The sequence below is a fragment of the Kogia breviceps genome, chromosome 13 (assembly GCF_026419965.1).
Source record: "Kogia breviceps isolate mKogBre1 chromosome 13, mKogBre1 haplotype 1, whole genome shotgun sequence".
Taxonomy (NCBI): domain Eukaryota; kingdom Metazoa; phylum Chordata; class Mammalia; order Artiodactyla; family Physeteridae; genus Kogia; species Kogia breviceps.
This window is the reverse complement of record NC_081322.1, coordinates 6,738,108-6,756,466: the sequence shown is the minus strand read 5'-3', so window position 1 is coordinate 6,756,466 and position 18,359 is coordinate 6,738,108. Positions and strand designations below refer to the sequence as shown.

Genomic DNA, 18,359 nt, shown 5'->3' with positions numbered 1-18,359 from the left:
GGAATTCATAAAGGTTTTAGGTCTAATATCTAGATCAGTATTTCCCAAATATATCTGATAGTTTAAAAAAGAAAAATTACTTGAATACTTGTTAAATACCAGTTGCTCTGTTTTACCCTAGATGTTCCATCCATAATATCTAACAGAGGAACCTGTGAATCTGTAATTTTAATAAGTTCTTTGGATAATTCTTCTCAGACAAGGAAACAACATTCTACATATGAGGCCTGAGTTATTTATAATGCCTCTCCATATAGTGATTGCGTCCAGCTCTAATACTTGCTGGCAATTGGTTACAAGATACACACAAAGAGTTGGTACATTTTTTGTCATGAGTGCTGTTAAATGTCTTGAATTGGTGGCTGCTGTGCATAATATTAGTAATATTTTCTGCTATTTCAGTTATCCCTAATTTTGCATCTTAGAGTTGACGGTAGTGGTTGGTGTTGACCAGTGCTGGCAGTCTGTCCTGTTTCACCAGCTATGAGATAGTGCTCACTTTTCCTACGCTCTTCTCCTCAATTCTTATAGCTCATGCTCTGATACGCTTCTCGGTATCGTTGCTAAAACCAGTTCTGCAACAGTAAAAATAGTAGCTCTGATCCACCCTAGTAAGTAGTAGTAGGAATTAAATAATCTCTTTCTTCCAGATTCAGGGATGGGCAGTTTCCCATCTTCCCAGCTCCATCTCAGATGTTCTGCTTTCTTCTCACAACTTGTTAAATCATACAGCTGATCTATTAACATCTCAATCTTTGTAATGTATAAATTGCTGCATAGAGGCAGAAACACTAGAAACACTTCAGAAGCTTGATAGTTTCTCTCTTGTCTTACAGAATACAACAGAAGCGACATGGAAGAGTAAAAACATGGACCCGGCATGTAGATATTTTTGAAAAGGATTTTATTTTTGTACCCCTTAATGAAGCGTGAGTAAGAATTTCCTTTATGTTAATGTATGGCAGTTTTTAGCAGATGTGTTTTTGAGGTGAATAATTCATCCATTTTTTTAACTTCTTTCTGAAATTTGTTGTATATATTGACACTTACATTCTTTATTTTGTGGAAATTAATATACTTTTCCAGTGAATCATGTAAGAGACTGAATTTTACAGACACTAGATAAGAGATGTTTCTAATTTCATTTTATTCATCAATGTAGAATAATGTCATCTTTTAAAAATGGTGCTTGTGGTCTAGCAAACATCCTATATAGAAAAGACTGCTTTGTACAGAACGGTGATTAGGTCACATAGAAGAATTTGAATCTTTAGCTTAAGATACACTTTGGCTCTTAATCAAAAAGAAGAAAAGGTGGCTGGATTTATGTCATTTGCTCACTGAAAACCATGTTTACTACTTAAAGCTATTTTCTAAGTAAATGGGAGTGGTAAACATTTTGTGTTTTTCTCCCCCAGTGACTAGAGAGGCATAGATGTATAGGATAGTCTATTCTCCCACAGTGACCAGAGAGGCATAGATGTATAGGATAGTCTTATTATACAATTTAAACTTGAGAGTTTTTGTATTTCATTTTTAAATTTTCCTGTGTCCTCCAGCCAAAGACCTCCAGGAATACCCCTGTAATTGGACACCTTGGGTTTAGTACTTACCTCAGGGGAGAACACACAACATGGGCGACTGTGGATCCTCTCAGTAAAAGAGTGTTTGAAAGAGGCAGTAAAAGAATGTGGGCTTTGGTTTGGTGTAAGGTCTAAGGAAGCAGTGGTTTGTTCGGATAAAGAAGTTGCATTCGCTCATTTAGCAAAAAAAGAATATTTGGTATTTTGAGGGGTTGCATTGTGATCTTATATTTGTCTCTGCTGAGACAAATTATGAGATGGCCTCACTTTGTCTCATTTTATCATGGTTGCAGAGTAACCTTATCTGAGGTTGGTATTCTGTAAGATTGTTTATTTCTAATAAGCCTGTTTGTGCCAAACTGTCTTCTGAATGTGCTCTTTTTTCCCCACTATAAAAAACAAATTCACTCTATAGTATAATCAAATCCTATTTATTTATAATCATGCTTTAATCATAAAACCTGTGCTCTCTGATGAGCCCAGTCAAAGATAGGTAGGCTAGGTTAAAACATTGGTTGTAGCTATAAAGCCCACCTTCTTCAAAGATATATATTTGAGTCAAACATAGTATCATAAAAATAAACAAACATAGTATCATTTAAAACTAAGTTTAAAACTAATCTTTAATTTCTTCATTTTCCTCAAAGTAAAGGTTCTTGACATTAATTTGTCATATAAAGTAGCAAGTGAGCTGCCCACTAGGCCAAAGGGAAGATATACATAGGAGGCCATTTGTCAGAAATTAATTATAAAAATTTAAAAGTATAATTTTAGGTACACACAATTTAGCAATAGAGGCATATCCCTCTTAGTCACAGCATCTGATGTGGATGGAAGCTACGTTCAGTGCTTTTAGTCGTCTTGGTGAAAGTAGAGGATGAACAAAGGTACAGAATTAGTAAAGTGTTCACCAAGAGAACTGTGCTGTGTTGTAGGTGAAAGAATAGCTTCCAGATCATGAGGGTTTTTTTTTTTTTAAGAGATAAAGCTAATTAGATTAGTTAGGCTGCTGTGTATTTATTTGTCATCTATTTTATTTTTAATTTTCTTTGTGGCGGTAATTTCTTTAAGCTAAAAGTTTATAAGCTATTTGTTAAAAATTGTAGTAATTGACAAGGAGCTGAAATTAGATGTTTGGATCTAATTCATCTTAAGATAAGCGAAATTACCTGATTTAGCCTCTTCTCCCACTGATGGCTTAAGGTCAAGGTAGCTGATATTAAAAGGGATCATAAAAGCAAAACCCTGGCTCTTAGAGGTTGAAATAGACCTCAGATGTGTCTGATTCAGCTTTCTCTTTTCAGCTAGGTGAAGGAGGATTTTTTCCCAAGTTTTTAGGTGAGGCAACAGAAAAACTATGGCTTATCCATATTGTCATAGCTGAAAAATGTTTAAAACTGTGATAGATGTAGGTTTCAGCTATAGGTTGAGAGTCACTGTATTATACCATTTAATCCATTTTCAAAACACGTATTTTCACATTGTAACCTTTATGAAGTTGAGATGTGACTTACAATCAGCTGTGTCATAGAATTGATGAAGTGAGGAAGATGGTGTGCTGCTCTTCTCCTAGCCTCGCCTGACCTAAGTCCTTGGGATCCTGAAGATTAATAATTAAGAAGAGGAGAGAGGCATTCCTCCATCTGGCCTTTTCAGTACTGAGAATGAATCCAACATCTATGACCTTTTCTACTCATACTGTCTGATGAAGAGACAGACAGTGCTGTTTCTTAGTAGTACCTTGGGGGAATTTAATATTTTACAGAAACAGAATATAGAATAACTTATCTATGTCAACATTCATTTTCACTCAGCAAATATCTACTGAACACCCTACTCTATGACGTATATTGAGCTCAGCTAATAAATTATCTGACATCTATAGCCTGTTCATTGTATCTCAGCACATAACTCTGTGCCTAGCAAACTGTAAGGCCTTAATAAAATTAATCAGATTAATGAATATTAGCCACTTTTAGCTGTACAGCATCTTACTCATGGCTTATATCCTACTACTGGGAACTGTGTTACCTGAATTCAGCTGTGTCATGAGTACCCACTTGATAGCTGGCATTCTACTAATACTTGGAATTCTTTGATGATGATTAGATTAGATGTATTGTTTCAATTTAGTGTATTTTATTTTAGTATAGCATGAGACAAGAATTATTTAATGTTGTCAATATTAAGAAGTTCCTACCTCATTAATAAGGAAAACACAGACATAAAGTTTTTTAAAAGCTATTCCTTACAATATTTAGAAAATGTTCAAAATTGTAAAGTCTGATTAGACTTCAGAAGACATTTTAATCTTGAGGCTAGATAGTATTTGTCCTTGGCATAAATAGGGCAAAGGAAAGGTAAATGGGGATGATGAATTGCAGTGATGTAATTTACATTTTGTTAAATTGCCTGGAAAACAATGAATTTTTCATTCCAAAAGCAAGAAAATGTTCAAAGGATTGTTTGCAAAAGTGAATGCAGGCTATGTAATTCTGACAAAAATTATGTTATTACAAAAATTGTTATTTTTGAATAGACATTGTATTCTGTTAATGAATCAATGATCCTATAAACAAGTGGATTAATTTGAGAATTGAAAAAATTGGGCATTCTTAATAAATTTGTTTATAAAACCTTTAGAAGAAAGATTTTAATATTTATTGCCAAATATAATAAATTTTTCTAATAATATATTCAGTAGTTTCATTTGTTTTTTACAGTGCACACTGGTTTTTGGCTGTTGTTTGTTTCCCTGGTTTGGAAAAACCAAAGTATGAACCTAATCCTCATTACCATGAAAATACAGTCACGCAAAAATGTTCAACTGTAGAGGACAGTTGTATTTCTTCTTCAGCCAGTGAAATGGACAGTTGTTCACAAAACTCTTCTGCCAAGCCTGTAATTAAGAAGATGCTAAACAGAAAGCATTGCGTAGCTGTAATTGATTCAAATAATGAACAGGAAGAAAGTGACCCTCGTTATCGGAGAAACATTAGCAGTGTGAAATGTAGTCTGAAAAAAATAAATCATACTGCAAGTGAAAATGAAGAATCGAATAAAGGAGAATCTGCATGCCAGAAAGTTGTTGATAGGACTAAAAGTGAGAATGGCCTACAGAATGAATATTTAAGTTCTATGCACCATACAGGTATGTTTCTAAATGTTTTAAAAAATCAAAGAATTAGTTGGAATTTTTAGAAATAGGGTTAAGATTTCAGGGCACACTTTTTTTTTTAAGTCAGGTTTATTGAGGTATAATTTACTTACAGTAACGTTCACTCATAAGTATAGCTCAGTGAGCTTTGATAAATGTATAGTCAAGTAGTCACTACAACAATCAAGATTTAGAACCTTTCCATTACTCAAAAAAATTCCCCTGTGCCCCCTTTATAGTCAGTCTCCTCCCCTCACCCTTACAGAGAATGAAGTTTTAAAATTATAGTACAAGGTCTACATTTTCCGTTTATAGGAACTTGGACTTATTTTTATTTTGTAGGAAATTATTCAGCATAAACAGTAGTTGCACAGTTTTAGATCTGTAAGGTAAATTAGTTTGATCTTCTCAATTTACAGATGGGCAATTGAGATCAAGGGGCAAGAGGCAGAAATTAAAGCTTTCTCCTCCCAATAGTTGTTGACATTCAAATTAAAGGTAGTTTCTGTTCCTCACTCTCCTTCACGATTTTCAGTGGGAGAAAGGGCACTGGTCCAACCTCTGCTTTTTTATTTCCTTTCACTTCTAATAAATTGTTTTATTCCTTGAATCAGGTCCCTATTTCTAGCACTTGTTAGAGAAATCTAAGGTTTCTCTTCAAATACTTAAATTATATATCAAGTTAACTGCATAATTTCCACTTCAACCCCAAAGTCTACTTCATAAACCCGTAATATGCTATGTATATAGGATAGCAAACTTACCAAACTATGAGTACATCTAATACATTTTCTTGGGAGGAAAAAACTCAGTATAAGGCATAGAAGAAATTATGTGAACTCAGTAAGAAAGTTGAGTTCAGCTTTCAGAAGTTCAAGAAGAAGTTGTGAATGCTCAACGTACTCTGTACTTCTACCAGCCTCTATTATTTTAGGAAGTCAGAAAGGTGTTGCTGCGCTCTTAACAGAAATGTTTGTTGTTTGACATACTCAGCTGCATGAAGCTGACATTAGCCATATGAATGTTGGATTTGTGTCCTTTAGGAGGGTATAAGAGAAGAGGCAGAAGGGGGAAATTTAGCAGATAAAGCAGGAAAGTATATCAAAAGCCAAGCAGATAAATACAGTTGACGCTTGAACAACATGGGGTTTAGGGTTGCTGACCCCCTGACAATCAAAAATCCACCTCTGACTTTATAGTCAGCCGTTCGTGGCATACCGCAGTTTCACATCCGCAGATTCGCATCCCTGGACTCAACCAACCTCAGATTGGGTAGTACTGTACTGCGTATTTATTGAAAAGAAATCATGTGTGGGTGGGCCAGTGCAGTTCAAATCTGTGTTGTTCGGGGGTCAACTGTGCTTCCTTTTCTAGCTGACTTTCCAGTCTGTTTCAGCAGGCAGGAAATGGAATGAAGATTAGACGTAGTAGGTAATCACCAAGTTCTGACTAATTTTTTTCAGTTTTAGTATTTTAATACTTGAAAGAAAAAAAAAAAGAGGCAGTGAATAGCCACGTTAGAGATTAATTACCATTTTGCTAAACAGAAAGCACTGTGTAGATGGGCACTCTGAAGATTAAGCCTTCAAGGCAGTGTGCACTGTTTCTCATTGCCTTTTTTTTTTTTGCGGTACGCGGGCCTCTCACTTTTGCGGCCTCTCCCGTTGCGGGGCACAGGCTCCGGACGCGCAGGCGCAGCGGCCACGGCTTACGGGCCCAGCCGCTCCGCGGCATGTGGGATCCTCCCGGACCGGGGCACGAACCCGTGTCCCCTGCATCGGCAGGCGGACTCTCAACCGCTGCGCCACCAGGGAAGCCCTCTCATTGCCTTTAAAACAAAAGTCCTGGAGGTGGGATAAATTGGGATTGACACATACACACTACAATATATAAAATAGATAACTAATAAGGACCTACTGTACAACACAGGGAACTCTACACAATACTCTGTGATGGCCTATATGGGAAAAGAGTATGATAAAGAGTGGATATATATATTTATGTAACAGATTCACTTTGCTGTAAACCTGAAACTAACACAACATTGTAAATCAATTATTCCCCATTAAAAATAAAAATAAAATAAGAAAACAACAAAGTCCTGCCAATTAGTACATGAGAAGATGTGGACATCATTAGTCACGAAGGAAATGTAAGTCAAAACCGCAAAGAGATGCCTCTTCATAGCCATGACAGCATGGCTAGAATCAGAAAGTCAGATACTAACGGGTGTTGGTGAGGATGTGCGGAAATTGAGACCTTCATATATCGTTAGTGGGAATGTAAAATGGTACAGCTTGCTTTGGGAGACAGCTTGATAGTTCCTCAAAACATTAAACATAGAGTTCTCATGTGATCCAGCAGTTCCACGCCTAGATAATTACCCAAGAGAAATAAAAACATATGTCCGCATAGAAACTTGGACATCAACATTTGTAGCAGCATTATTCATAATAGCCAAATGGTAGACACAATCCAGATGTTCATCAGCTGACAAATGGATAATCAAAACATGATACATTCATCCAATGGAATATTATTAGGCCATGAAAAGAAATGGAGTGATACGTGCTACATAGATGAAACTTGAAAGCATGCTAAGTTAAAGTAGTCATAGAAGACCTCATATTACGTGATTCCGTTTGTACGAAATCTCCCAGGAAAATCTGTAGAGTGGGTTAATGGCTGCTTAGGGCTGGTTGCGGGTATGGGACAGGAATATGGGGAGAAGGGAGTAATAGCTGAAGTGTACAGAGATTTTTTGTTTGTTTTTGTGGGGTTTTTTGAGATTTAAAACATTTTGAAAATGTTTTAAAGTTGACTCCAGGGATGGTTGCACATAATATTTGTAAATATACCAAAAACCACTTACATGTACACTTTAAATGGGTGAATTGTATGGTATGTGAATTATATCTTCACAGAACATTTTTTAAGTTCCTTTTTGATCAATAATTTCATACAGTTTAATGTGAATTCAGGTATTAAAAAAATGAATTAAAGTGCATGTCTTAGAGCAATGGGACAAAGCCTTAGGACTTCCTTCATACACACAAACCCCAGAAATTCCTGGTGGCTCTCTCTACAAGTTAAATTTTCTAGTTGAGAAGTAACCAGTTAAATTTGAGTAAGTATACCCATAAATCCTAATGGAGACCAAAATAAAGAATATCTGTTTTATGTAGTTTGCCCTTGTATAATATCTGTTTATTCTTCTTTTAAAAATTATAGTTTGTGCATTTATTTTGTTTTGTTTTTAGTATGTGTGTAACTATATCAACTATATCTTCCTTAAAGGAAATTAATTTACCTTTACTGTGTGTGATACACTGGTATTTTTCTATTCTTTTTAAATGCTTATCTTAATCCAATGACCGTAGTGTCCCATAGTTTGAAAAATGGTTCTCTAGAATGGGTCTGTATTTTTCAGGAACGCGCTCTCATATCTTCCATCAGATGTTTCCAAGGCATCACTCACTCCAAAGTACATTGAATGAGAATGCTCTCTAGAGGAGCCTTTACTGCCTTGGAGAGGATGGCTAAGCCGTCTATTCTAGATAAAATGATGACGTATCAGAAATGAGGATAAGGAGAGCTTGTAAAAATTTTTGTGATTATGATTAATATCTTAGTGATTATTTCTATTTGGTCTGGGAGTATCGTTGACAGGACTTAAAGCATTTAACATAATTTTAACCGTTGAACATGTACAGTCAGAAGTGTTGACTGATGTCGGTTGACATGCTGCAGTAAATAATGTATCTTGCCACGGGGATTAGGTTTTTAAGGTCAACTGTAGGAGAATATGTCTGTTATCACTACTTTGATTTGGTGTGTTTTCAGTTGGGCACCATTTGAAATAGTTGTCTTGCTCTGTATGGTACATGAAAAATGTGTATTTTTAAACTCTAGAATCACTCTTGGTTTGGCATCTTCAGGTCATCTCACTATGTGAGAAAAGCTCAGGAACTGGGACTGATTGGGAGAACAGCTGATTGAGTTATTGCCTCTCAATTTATACTAGGGCATTTGTTTACTGAACGGAATAGTTGAGATTGACTACACTATTTAAGTTAATTTTCTCCTTTTTTGCAGTGCACACGTATTTCATTTGTATAAGGTTCATGTTTATATGACACAATTTCTGTGTAATAGATAGGTATAGATAGACAGGAATACTTCGCGGCAAAAATAACTTGATTGTAGTGACTAGGTCTTAATTGCCTGAGGATTTGGACAAATTTTATTTAAATATAGGTATTTTTGCCTCAAGAAAGCATAAAAATACAGACTTTTGAAAGAGATAAATTGAAAAGGTTATTCTTTGCGTGCTTTATTATTTCAAATAGTATGTATTCAATCACAACATTTAGACTTTTATATGTGTTAAATGTATTTTTTCAGGAGCACTTTTATCTTGCTGTTTTCCCATCCTATCTTGCTTATATTAGTATTCTTTTGCCCTTTTAATAACTTGTACCAAAATAAGGTAAATCCTGTTTAAAATACCTTGAAGTCATGCTTTTAAAAACTTGGAAGTGGTATGCTCTACAATAAACAATATTTGTATATTTGGCATCAAAGTTCCTACTCAGTTTTCATTATTTTCTGGTAAATCTTCTGTTTCTTTAAGAAAATCATTGATTTTTAAGGATTTAGATTCTCGAAACAGACCTTTAAAAGAATTCATTTCAAATATTTCTACGAGTCATTTATTTTCATATTACCAGCACCTTCGTTGGCTTGTGTCATTTTATTTTGTTGAAAAGTCTATGAATATAACCAAACATGAAGGAAAAATATACAGAGTTGAGGAACTCATCCATAACTACTATTCTAGCATGATTATTTTCATTTTTGTATTTTTAAAAATTATTTGTGCAAAAGCAAGCCTGTTTTACTTTGTTTTAATCGTGTTTTTTTAACTTGTATAATTTTCCATATTTTCACAATTTTAATTTCTCTAGCATACACAGTATTTCATTTTATGTTCTACATTTGCTGACCATTCCTGTTGTTGAACAATTGAGTTGTTTTCAAACTATTGTAGCTTCTGTTATTAAAGATATCTAGCATACCTAGCACAAAATCTTTATATATATGTACATGTATTTAAATATACATAAATATTTAATAATATAGTTGATACCTAGTGTTTAAAGTTTAATAAATTTTAGGGTCTGAGTAGTAGAAACAACTCTGTAGATGACATAATCCAGGTTTTTTACTTAAAAGTAGCTTATTTTATACTTGTGATATTTACATGCTAAGACAGATTTTGTATTCGTAATTACTATGTAATTAATTACTAGCATTAATTTTAACACCATGTACTATAAGTTATGTGCGTGTTCTTTTTAAAAATTATGTAATGTTTCTTATTGATACAGATGGCTTAAGCAAAATCAGACTAAACTACAGTGATGAATCAGCTGAAGGTAGTAAAATGCTTGAAGATGAACTCATCGACTTCTCAGAAGATCAGGATAACCAGGTGAAACCTAACGCTTGGCAGAAAGTTCTAGTATTTTATATAGTTAAAAGTTTTTCTTTAGTTTTTTTTTTTTTTTTTTTTAAGGCAGAGGAAAGGTAAATTCCCTCTGTCTCTTCTTTTTTTTTTTTTTTCTGTTAATTTTTAATTAATTTATTTATTTTTACTGTGTTGGGTCTTCGTTTCTGTGCGAGGGCTTTCTCTAGTTGCAGCAAGCGGGAGCCACTCTTCATCGCGGTGCGCGGGCCTCTCACTATCGTGGCCTCTCTTGTTGCAGAGCACAGGCTCCAGACAACGCAGGCTCAGTAGTTGTGGCTCACGGGCCTAGTTGCTCCGCGGCACGTGGGATCCTCCCAGACCAGGGCTCGAACCCATGTCCCCTGCATTGGCAGGCAGATTCTCAACCACTGTGCCACCAGGGAAGCCCCTTCTTTAGATTTTTATAGGCAATTCCTTAAAATGGTTAACTCGTGCCTTCTGGATTTGGATCTCATCTCACAACACAAATTTGGTTTTCAGTTCAGAAGTTGCCCGGATAGATGTATGAACGTTGTTTCATTTTTTGTTTTGGGGTTTTTGTTTGTTTAGTTTGCCATTGAGGACTAAACTAATATCACCCACCGTGGAAAGTTTCTATGTAAAATGGATCCTCCCGCCGCGACCCAGCGACCACCCACCACCCCTACCGCACCCCTTTCCGGTGCTCTTTTAAAGCGTGCTTAACCTTCGGCCTTACTTAACACTCAGGAGGCAGGTGTTCACATTTTCAGTTATGTGGTGTGTGGTGCACGAACGCAGCAGAATTACACTATTTTTGCCACCTGTCTAATGATTTTTTTCTTTCATCTAATCTGCTGTATATGGATCATGGCAGGAGCAGATCATATTTAGTTTAAATGAACATAGGTCGATTCTCATATTTCCTTAGAGTCTTGTTTGCCCTAATAAGCTTTATTAACACCAAGAATAAAGTATATTTTTGAAAATATTTTATAACTTCAGTTAAACAGGTATTTTCTACTGAGAGAAAAGCTTATTCCATTTCCTTTTTCTGCCTCTTCCTTAGCTGTTAAGACAAACTTTGAGTTTATCTAGTAGTAAAGATAACTTTGAACTGTACCATTTTTCCTTTTTGCTCAATCCTTTTGTGAACAAAAAACATTTTTATGATGTCCCTTGGTCTACAGTGTATGGCTATGAAATACAGTTTTTCTTCCTAATATATACAGACACATATCTGGATTACATTCAAGGTTTATAATGAGCACTTCATATGCTCCTTTTTGGTCATAGCAGTTACGTGAACTAGTTAATCTAACTGTGTATTACTACTATTATTATTCCTACTGTTGACTGTTTCATTCAAAAGGTTGCCAGAACCTTTCCCACAGGACAAAAAAAGCTTTGTTGTTTTACATTCAAGATAATCAGTAGAATAAGACACACTATCATAAAGCTGTCTTCTCTCAAGTGAAGTGGGTAAAGGGTTTTGTCAAGTAAAACAGTGTTTCCAAAAAACCTTTGAATGTTTCTGATATGAAAAAACATTTTGTGTGAAAAGATGATAAATATAAGTCATTCATGTCCTATTGTGAAAACAGTTGTTTTAGCCAACAAATTAAATTTTTGTAAAAATACCTAAAATCAGAGCCATAATGTTTGACTAGAGAAGAATCAGTCATGATATACTTTAAAAATTTAGATTGAGTAAATAGATGTAACAAGTTTTCGTAGACCTCTGATTGATGGTTTCTTTCATTAAGATGCCTGTGTTGTAGTGTTACATCATTGGAATCGAGTGACATACCACATTTTCTAATGTCTGATCACCTAAATAGAAAAATATTTTTTACGTATTTGCTACAAGGATTTTTATCCTCAATAGTGCTATTTTGTTGTTATTAGTCATTTAGATTGTATATTTTCAATACTAACAGTAGTCTCTCTTTTATAGGATGACAGCAGTGATGATGGATTCCTTGCCGATGACAACTGCAATTCTGAAATAGGACAGTGGCATTTAAAGCCTACTGTCTGTAAACAGTAAGCATTAACCGTACATCTTGCAAACTACATGATCGGTTTTTTTTAACTGTTACTCTTTTTTTAAAAATTTATTTTATTTACTTATTTTTGGCTGCATTGGGTCTTCATTGCTGTATGTGTGCTTTCTTTAGTTGCGGCGAGCGAGGGCTACTCTTTGTTGCGGTTTGCAGCCTTCTCATTGCAGTGGCTTCTCTTGTTGCGGAGCATGGGCTCTAGACGTGTGGGCTCAGTAGTTGTGGTGCACGGGCTTAGTTGCTCCGTGGCATGTGGGATCTTCCCGGACCAGGGCTTAAACCCATATCCCCTGCATTGGCAGGCGGATTCTTAAACCACCACGCCACCAGGGAAGACCCTACATGATAATTTTTATTCACGTACGCTCTTAGAATAAAACATTAACCATACTGTTTTAATTAAAACAAGTATTTAAGCAAAAATCACAGAAGCTTTCAGAGTCAGTGAGGAAAATTAGGTCCTGCCCAATGTCCAGGGTTTGAGTTGGGGAGAATGGAAATTATTTTAGTTCTCCATTTGCCCGTTTTCCATGTCTGTGCATGTGCATAGAAAACCACTATTCCTTTTGGATATATAGTGATTTGGAGCAGGAAAGGACAAAGAATGTCATTCAAATTCACATCAGTAACATGGGAATTGGAGTTTACACTGGTTCCATAACTACTGTGTGAAGGCTGTGGAGTGACTTAAGGGAGTTCTAAGGGACATGTTCCAGGTGGGAAACCCAGGGAATTCCCTGGCAGTCCAGTGGTTAGGATTCTGCGCTCTCACTGCTGAGGGCATGGGTTCAGTCCCTGGTTGGGGAACTAAGATCCCGCAAGCCGTGGTGCAGCAAAAAAAAAAAAAAAAACACAGATGGAAACCCCAAATTGAGAGTGAGTCTATTTTGGTTCTCAGAAGTACATGTTCTGAGATCTTGCCAGGGTCTGCAGACTTCTTAGGTGATGAAGTAGTTCCTATTTCTAGACTTCATTCATCTCTTGACTTTTTGTAGGAAATCTTGTCTGAAACTCCATCAATAGCATTTGAAAAGCAAACTTCATTTATAAAGGAAAACATAGAGACCTAGAGCAGTTGAAAGATTTTTTCCAAATCCCATAAAATGTTAGCCAGGAAGAACCTAGATCTTTAATCATTTCAGGACTTTTTGCACTATATTAGACTTCCTCACTTACTTGGGTTTAACAACAAAATTTTAAAACGAGTATTATTTATACTGAGTGTTTAGAAGTGGAACCTTGCCCAAAACACTGGATTCTAAACTAATTCTTTTATGTGAAGATTACTTGATTTTTTAATCTTAAATAAATTTTAGTTAAAAATGGGATTATTTTTTTTTCCACTTTTGCATGGTCTCACTTTTGGTAATTTGGAATATGGAGATGTTCAAATTTTCAGAATTGTTTTGACTTTCTACTAAATTTTGAAGTATTTTTAGGAACTTTGGTGAACTATATTCATAACTTAGATATGGTTAAATTATAACTCTATAATTCAGTATTTAATATAACCATGGATAGTTAAGTATTATTAGGGTGTTATCCCCCCCACCAGGCAAGTTTTACTGAGTCATACAAAGTGAATTTTTAAGGTTTGAAATTTTATTGTTAATGTACATCTTTTTATGCCTTTTAAACATTATAAAGTATTAATATTTGGCCATTTCTACCCTACAGACCTTGTATCCTACTGATGGACTCACTCAGAGGCCCTTCTCGGTCAAATGTTGTAAAAATTCTAAGAGAGTAAGTGCAAAACTCTACCTGTACTTTTGTGTTCTGAGGGGAATGAGGAACTGTATATTTAAATGTATGTATATATTCTTACTATATACACATCATTGCAGGTATTTAGAGGTGGAATGGGAAGTTAAAAAAGGAAGCAAAAGAAGTTTTTCCAAAGATGTTATGAAAGGCTCTAATCCAAAAGTACCCCAGCAAAACAACTTCAGTGATTGTGGTGTATACGTATTGCAGTATGTAGAGAGCTTTTTTGAGGTGGGTTTCAGTTTGTTGGATCTGATTTAATAAATAATAAAATGGTGTGTTTGATCTCATGTTAGTGTAAAAAACACAGTAAGCAAATATTTTGAAGAGATTGGAAACTATTGTTTCAAAAATTATTCCAAGGAGCAAAAACTCTTAAATTGGAGGATTTTTAAGGCATACAATAAAAAAGACCGTACTCCCTCAACTCCAAGGCTTGTTGACCTGATTACTCATCACTAATCAGTTCCTCTCCACTGGCTCTTTCTGCCTTAAGAAATCTCTCCCAGGATTCGGGCTGTATCTTTTACCTTCTTTTCTCCCCTTCACAGACATATTTCTGGGCAAGTGTTTATATTCATTGTCTTCATTTCCATGAATTCTATTTGCTTCTCAAATCTCTATAATCCGGCTTGACCCTCACCCTTATATTGAAATTGTTCCTGACCTCACAGCACCATTTGGCACTGTTTTATTCCTTCCACATAACACATGCTTCCTTCGACTTCAGAGGTACAATACCACGCACACCTCTCTTGGATATTCTATTTATTTTTTAACATCTTTATTGGAGTATAATTGCTTTACAATGCTGTGTTAGTTTTTGCTTTATAACAAGGTGAATCAGCTATATGTATACATGTATCCCCATATCTCCTCCCTCTTGCATGTCCCTCCTTCCCACCCTCCCTATCCCACCCCTCTAGGTGGTCACAGAGCACCGAGCTGATCTCCCTGTGCTATGCAGCTGCTTCCCACTAGCTCTCTATTTTACGTTTGGTAGTGTACATATGTCCATGCCACTCTCTCACTTCGTCCCAGCTTACACTTCCCGCTCCCGTGTCCTCAAGTCCATTCTCTGCGTCTTTCTTCCTGTCCTGCCCCTAGGTTCTTCAGAACCTTTTTTTTTTTTTTCAGATTCCGTATATATGTGTTAGCATACAGTATTTGTTTTTCTCTTTCTGACTTATTTCACTCCGTATGACAGACGCTAGGTCCATCCACCTCACTACAAATAACTCAATTTCGTTTCTTTTTATGGCTGAGTAATATTCCATTGTATATATGTGCCACATCTTCTTTATCCATTCCTCTGTCGATGGACACTTAGATAGCTTCCATGTCCTGGCTGTTGTAAATAGAGCTACAGTGAACATTGTGGTACATGACTCTTTGAATTACAGTTTTCTCAGGGTATATGCCCAGAAGTGGGATTGCTGGGTCATATGGCAGTTCTATTTTTAGTTTTTTAAGGAACCTCCATACTGTTCTCCATAGTGGCTGTATCAATTTACATTCCCACCATCAGTGCAAGAGGGTTCCCTTTTCTCCACACCCTCTCCAGCATTTTTTTAAAATTTATTTATTTTTAGCTTCATTGGGTCTTCGTTGCTGTGCATGGACTTTCTCTAGTTGCAGCAAGTGGGGGCTACTTTTCATTGCCGTGTGCAGGCTTCTCATTGCAGTGACTTCTCTTGTGCAGAGCATAGGCTCTAGGCATGCGGGCTTCAATAGTTTGCAGCATGCTGGTTCAGTAGCTGTGGCTCATGGGCTCTAGAGCGCAGGCTTAGTAGTTGTGGCACACGGGCTTAGTTGCTCCGCAGCATGTGGGATCTTCCCAGATCAGGGCTCGAACCCATGTCCCCTGCATTGGCAGGCGGATTCTTAACCACTGCACCACCAGGGAAGCCCTCCAGCATTTATTGTTTGTAGATTTTCTGATGATGCCCATTCTAACTGGTGTGAGGTGATACTTCATTGTAGTTGTGATTTGCATTTCTCTAATGATGAGTGATGTTGAGCGTGTCCTTTCATGTGTTTGTTGGCGATCTGTGTATCTTCTTTGGAGAAATGTCTATTTAGGCCTTCTGCCCATTTTTGGATTGGGTTTGTTTTTTTGATATTGAGCTGCATGAGCTGCTTGTAAATTTTGGAGATTAATCCTGTATCAGTTGCTTCATTTGCAAATATTTTCTCCCCTTCTGAGGGTTGTGTTTTTGTCTTGTTTATGGTTTCCTTTGCTGTGCAAAAGCATTTAAGCCCATTTGTTTATTTTTATTTTTATTTCCATTTCTCTGGGAGGTGGGTCAAAAAGGATCTTGCTGTGATTTATGTCATAGAGTGTTCTGTCTGTGTTTTCCTCTAAGAGTTTTGTAGTGCCTGGCCTTACACTGAGGTCTTTAATCCATTTGGAGTTTATTTTTGTGTATGGTGTTAGGGAGTGTTCTAATTTCATTATTTTACATGTAGCTGCCCAGTTCTCCCAGCACCACTTACTGAAGAGGCTGTCTTTTCTCATTGTATATTCTTGCCTCCTTTAACAAAAATAAGCTGACCATATGTGTGTGGGTTTATCTCTGGGCTCTCTTGGATATTCTTCACAGTTATCTTGACTTCTTCCTCTTCTGCATCCACCACCCATGGTGCCATAAGCCCTGTGAATTCTGTCACTTAGTGTCACTTATGTTCAGTTATTTACCCCTGCTACCTAAGTCCCTTTCATTAGCGTCGCTGTTCCAAACTGCTGCACCAACCTCTGATGTGGCTGGCCTCTTGTCTTGTAATTTTCACAGTTGTTTTCCCAAAACCCAAATCTAATTGTGTTGCCTTTCTGCTTTAAATCTTATAATGGCTTCCTGTTGTTCTTGAGTTAAAGACCAGAATCCTTCACGTGGCCAGCATCATCCAACTCCTGTCCAAGCTTCTAGCCTCATTTCCACCATTCTCACTCCAGCATTCTACACACCAGCCCCCTGGATGTCATTTCGGCCTCTCGTGTTGTGTCATATTGTCTCTTGCCTCCAGGCGTTGGTACATATTTCCTTACCTGGAATGCTCTTTCCTGTTGCTTCCATCATTCCTTATTTGGCTAACTCCTACTCATTCTTCAGGTCTTAGCATGAATATCACTTCTTGAAATTGTGCTAAGCCCTTATATATGTATTCACATAGGACTCTCTGCTTCTCCTGCCTTAATACTTGTCATATTCATTGTTTTAATTGTTGAGTTATCTGTCTATCTCGACTGGGGTTAGCAATCACTTTCATAAGGCACCAGGTAGTCAGGTAGTAAATATTTTAGGCTCTGCGGCCATACGGTCTCTACACTCGGTTCTGCTATTGCGGCATGAAAGAAAGCATCCACAGGCAGCATGTAGATGAGTTACTGTGGGTGTATTCAATCAGGCTTTATTTACAAAAACAGGCAATAGGCAGAATGTGGCCCACTAGCTGTAGTTTGCTGACCCTTGATCTAGACTATAAGATCTGTAGGCAGAAACTGTCTTGTCTTACATCTCCAGTGCCCAGCACAGTGCCTGCATGAAATAGATAATGAGTAAGTACTGATTACATGTTACTGATTTTTTTCATTTCTTCTCTGAGATGCTTTTGTGACTGAAACCAAGATAATTTTTATTATAGTTTTCTAAGGTGCATTTTAATGTTTTTATTTTCAGAATCCAATTCTCAATTTTGAACTGCCTATGAATTTGACAAACTGGTTTCCTCCCCCAAGAATGAGAACCAAAAGAGAAGAAATCCGGAACATAATTCTTAAATTGCAGGAAGATCAGAGCAAAGAAAAAAAGAAACATAAGGACACTTATTCAACAGCAACATCTGTAGGAGAAGGAGCAGAACAGTATGTCAGTAACATCTCAGATTGACCATTTTTGATGCTTGTGTCAGTATTGCCTTCAGCAACTGAGTGACTTTCAAGGGTATAGACGGTAAAGAGCTGAAGTGCTCACTACGCAGAGTGATTTAAAAATGTTAATGCTTGTATAAATGTCATATAATTTCCAATGGTATGTATTAAATAAAAGTCTGTAAATATGTTAATGAGGCCAATTTTTTCAGCATTTATAATTATTTTTTTCACTTATTAGGAAGCTTTTGTTATGTATTTTCTGTTAATAGTACTTAAAACTACAACTTCTAAACACAAAATAAATAAAAAAATATTTATAGGAGGAGATGATTAAGTTGATATTCTTTAGTGAGATTGTATTAAATTCTTCAGTGGGTGTGTATCTATGATAATCTTTTGACCTTTGCATTTGTTTTAAAATAACTTGAAA

The 18,359-nt window shown here is 36.3% G+C and overlaps 1 protein-coding gene across 10 annotated transcripts in view; it reads left to right on the top strand.

Moving 5' to 3' along the window:
• Nucleotides 1-18,120, top strand: part of SENP6 (SUMO specific peptidase 6) — a 106,352-nt gene extending 88,232 nt beyond the window's left edge. For all 10 annotated transcript variants that reach the window (XM_059083066.2, XM_059083068.2, XM_059083065.2 and 7 more), the window contains 7 exons: nucleotides 837-929; nucleotides 4,307-4,734; nucleotides 10,131-10,234; nucleotides 12,186-12,274; nucleotides 13,969-14,037; nucleotides 14,139-14,289; nucleotides 17,736-18,120. In XM_059083066.2, coding sequence (XP_058939049.1) covers nucleotides 837-929; nucleotides 4,307-4,734; nucleotides 10,131-10,234; nucleotides 12,186-12,274; nucleotides 13,969-14,037; nucleotides 14,139-14,289; nucleotides 17,736-17,945 — 1,144 coding nt within the window. In that variant the 3' untranslated portion in view covers nucleotides 17,946-18,120. The remainder of the gene's footprint in view (nucleotides 1-836; nucleotides 930-4,306; nucleotides 4,735-10,130; nucleotides 10,235-12,185; nucleotides 12,275-13,968; nucleotides 14,038-14,138; nucleotides 14,290-17,735) is intronic.
• The last annotated feature ends 239 nt before the right edge of the window (nucleotides 18,121-18,359 follow it).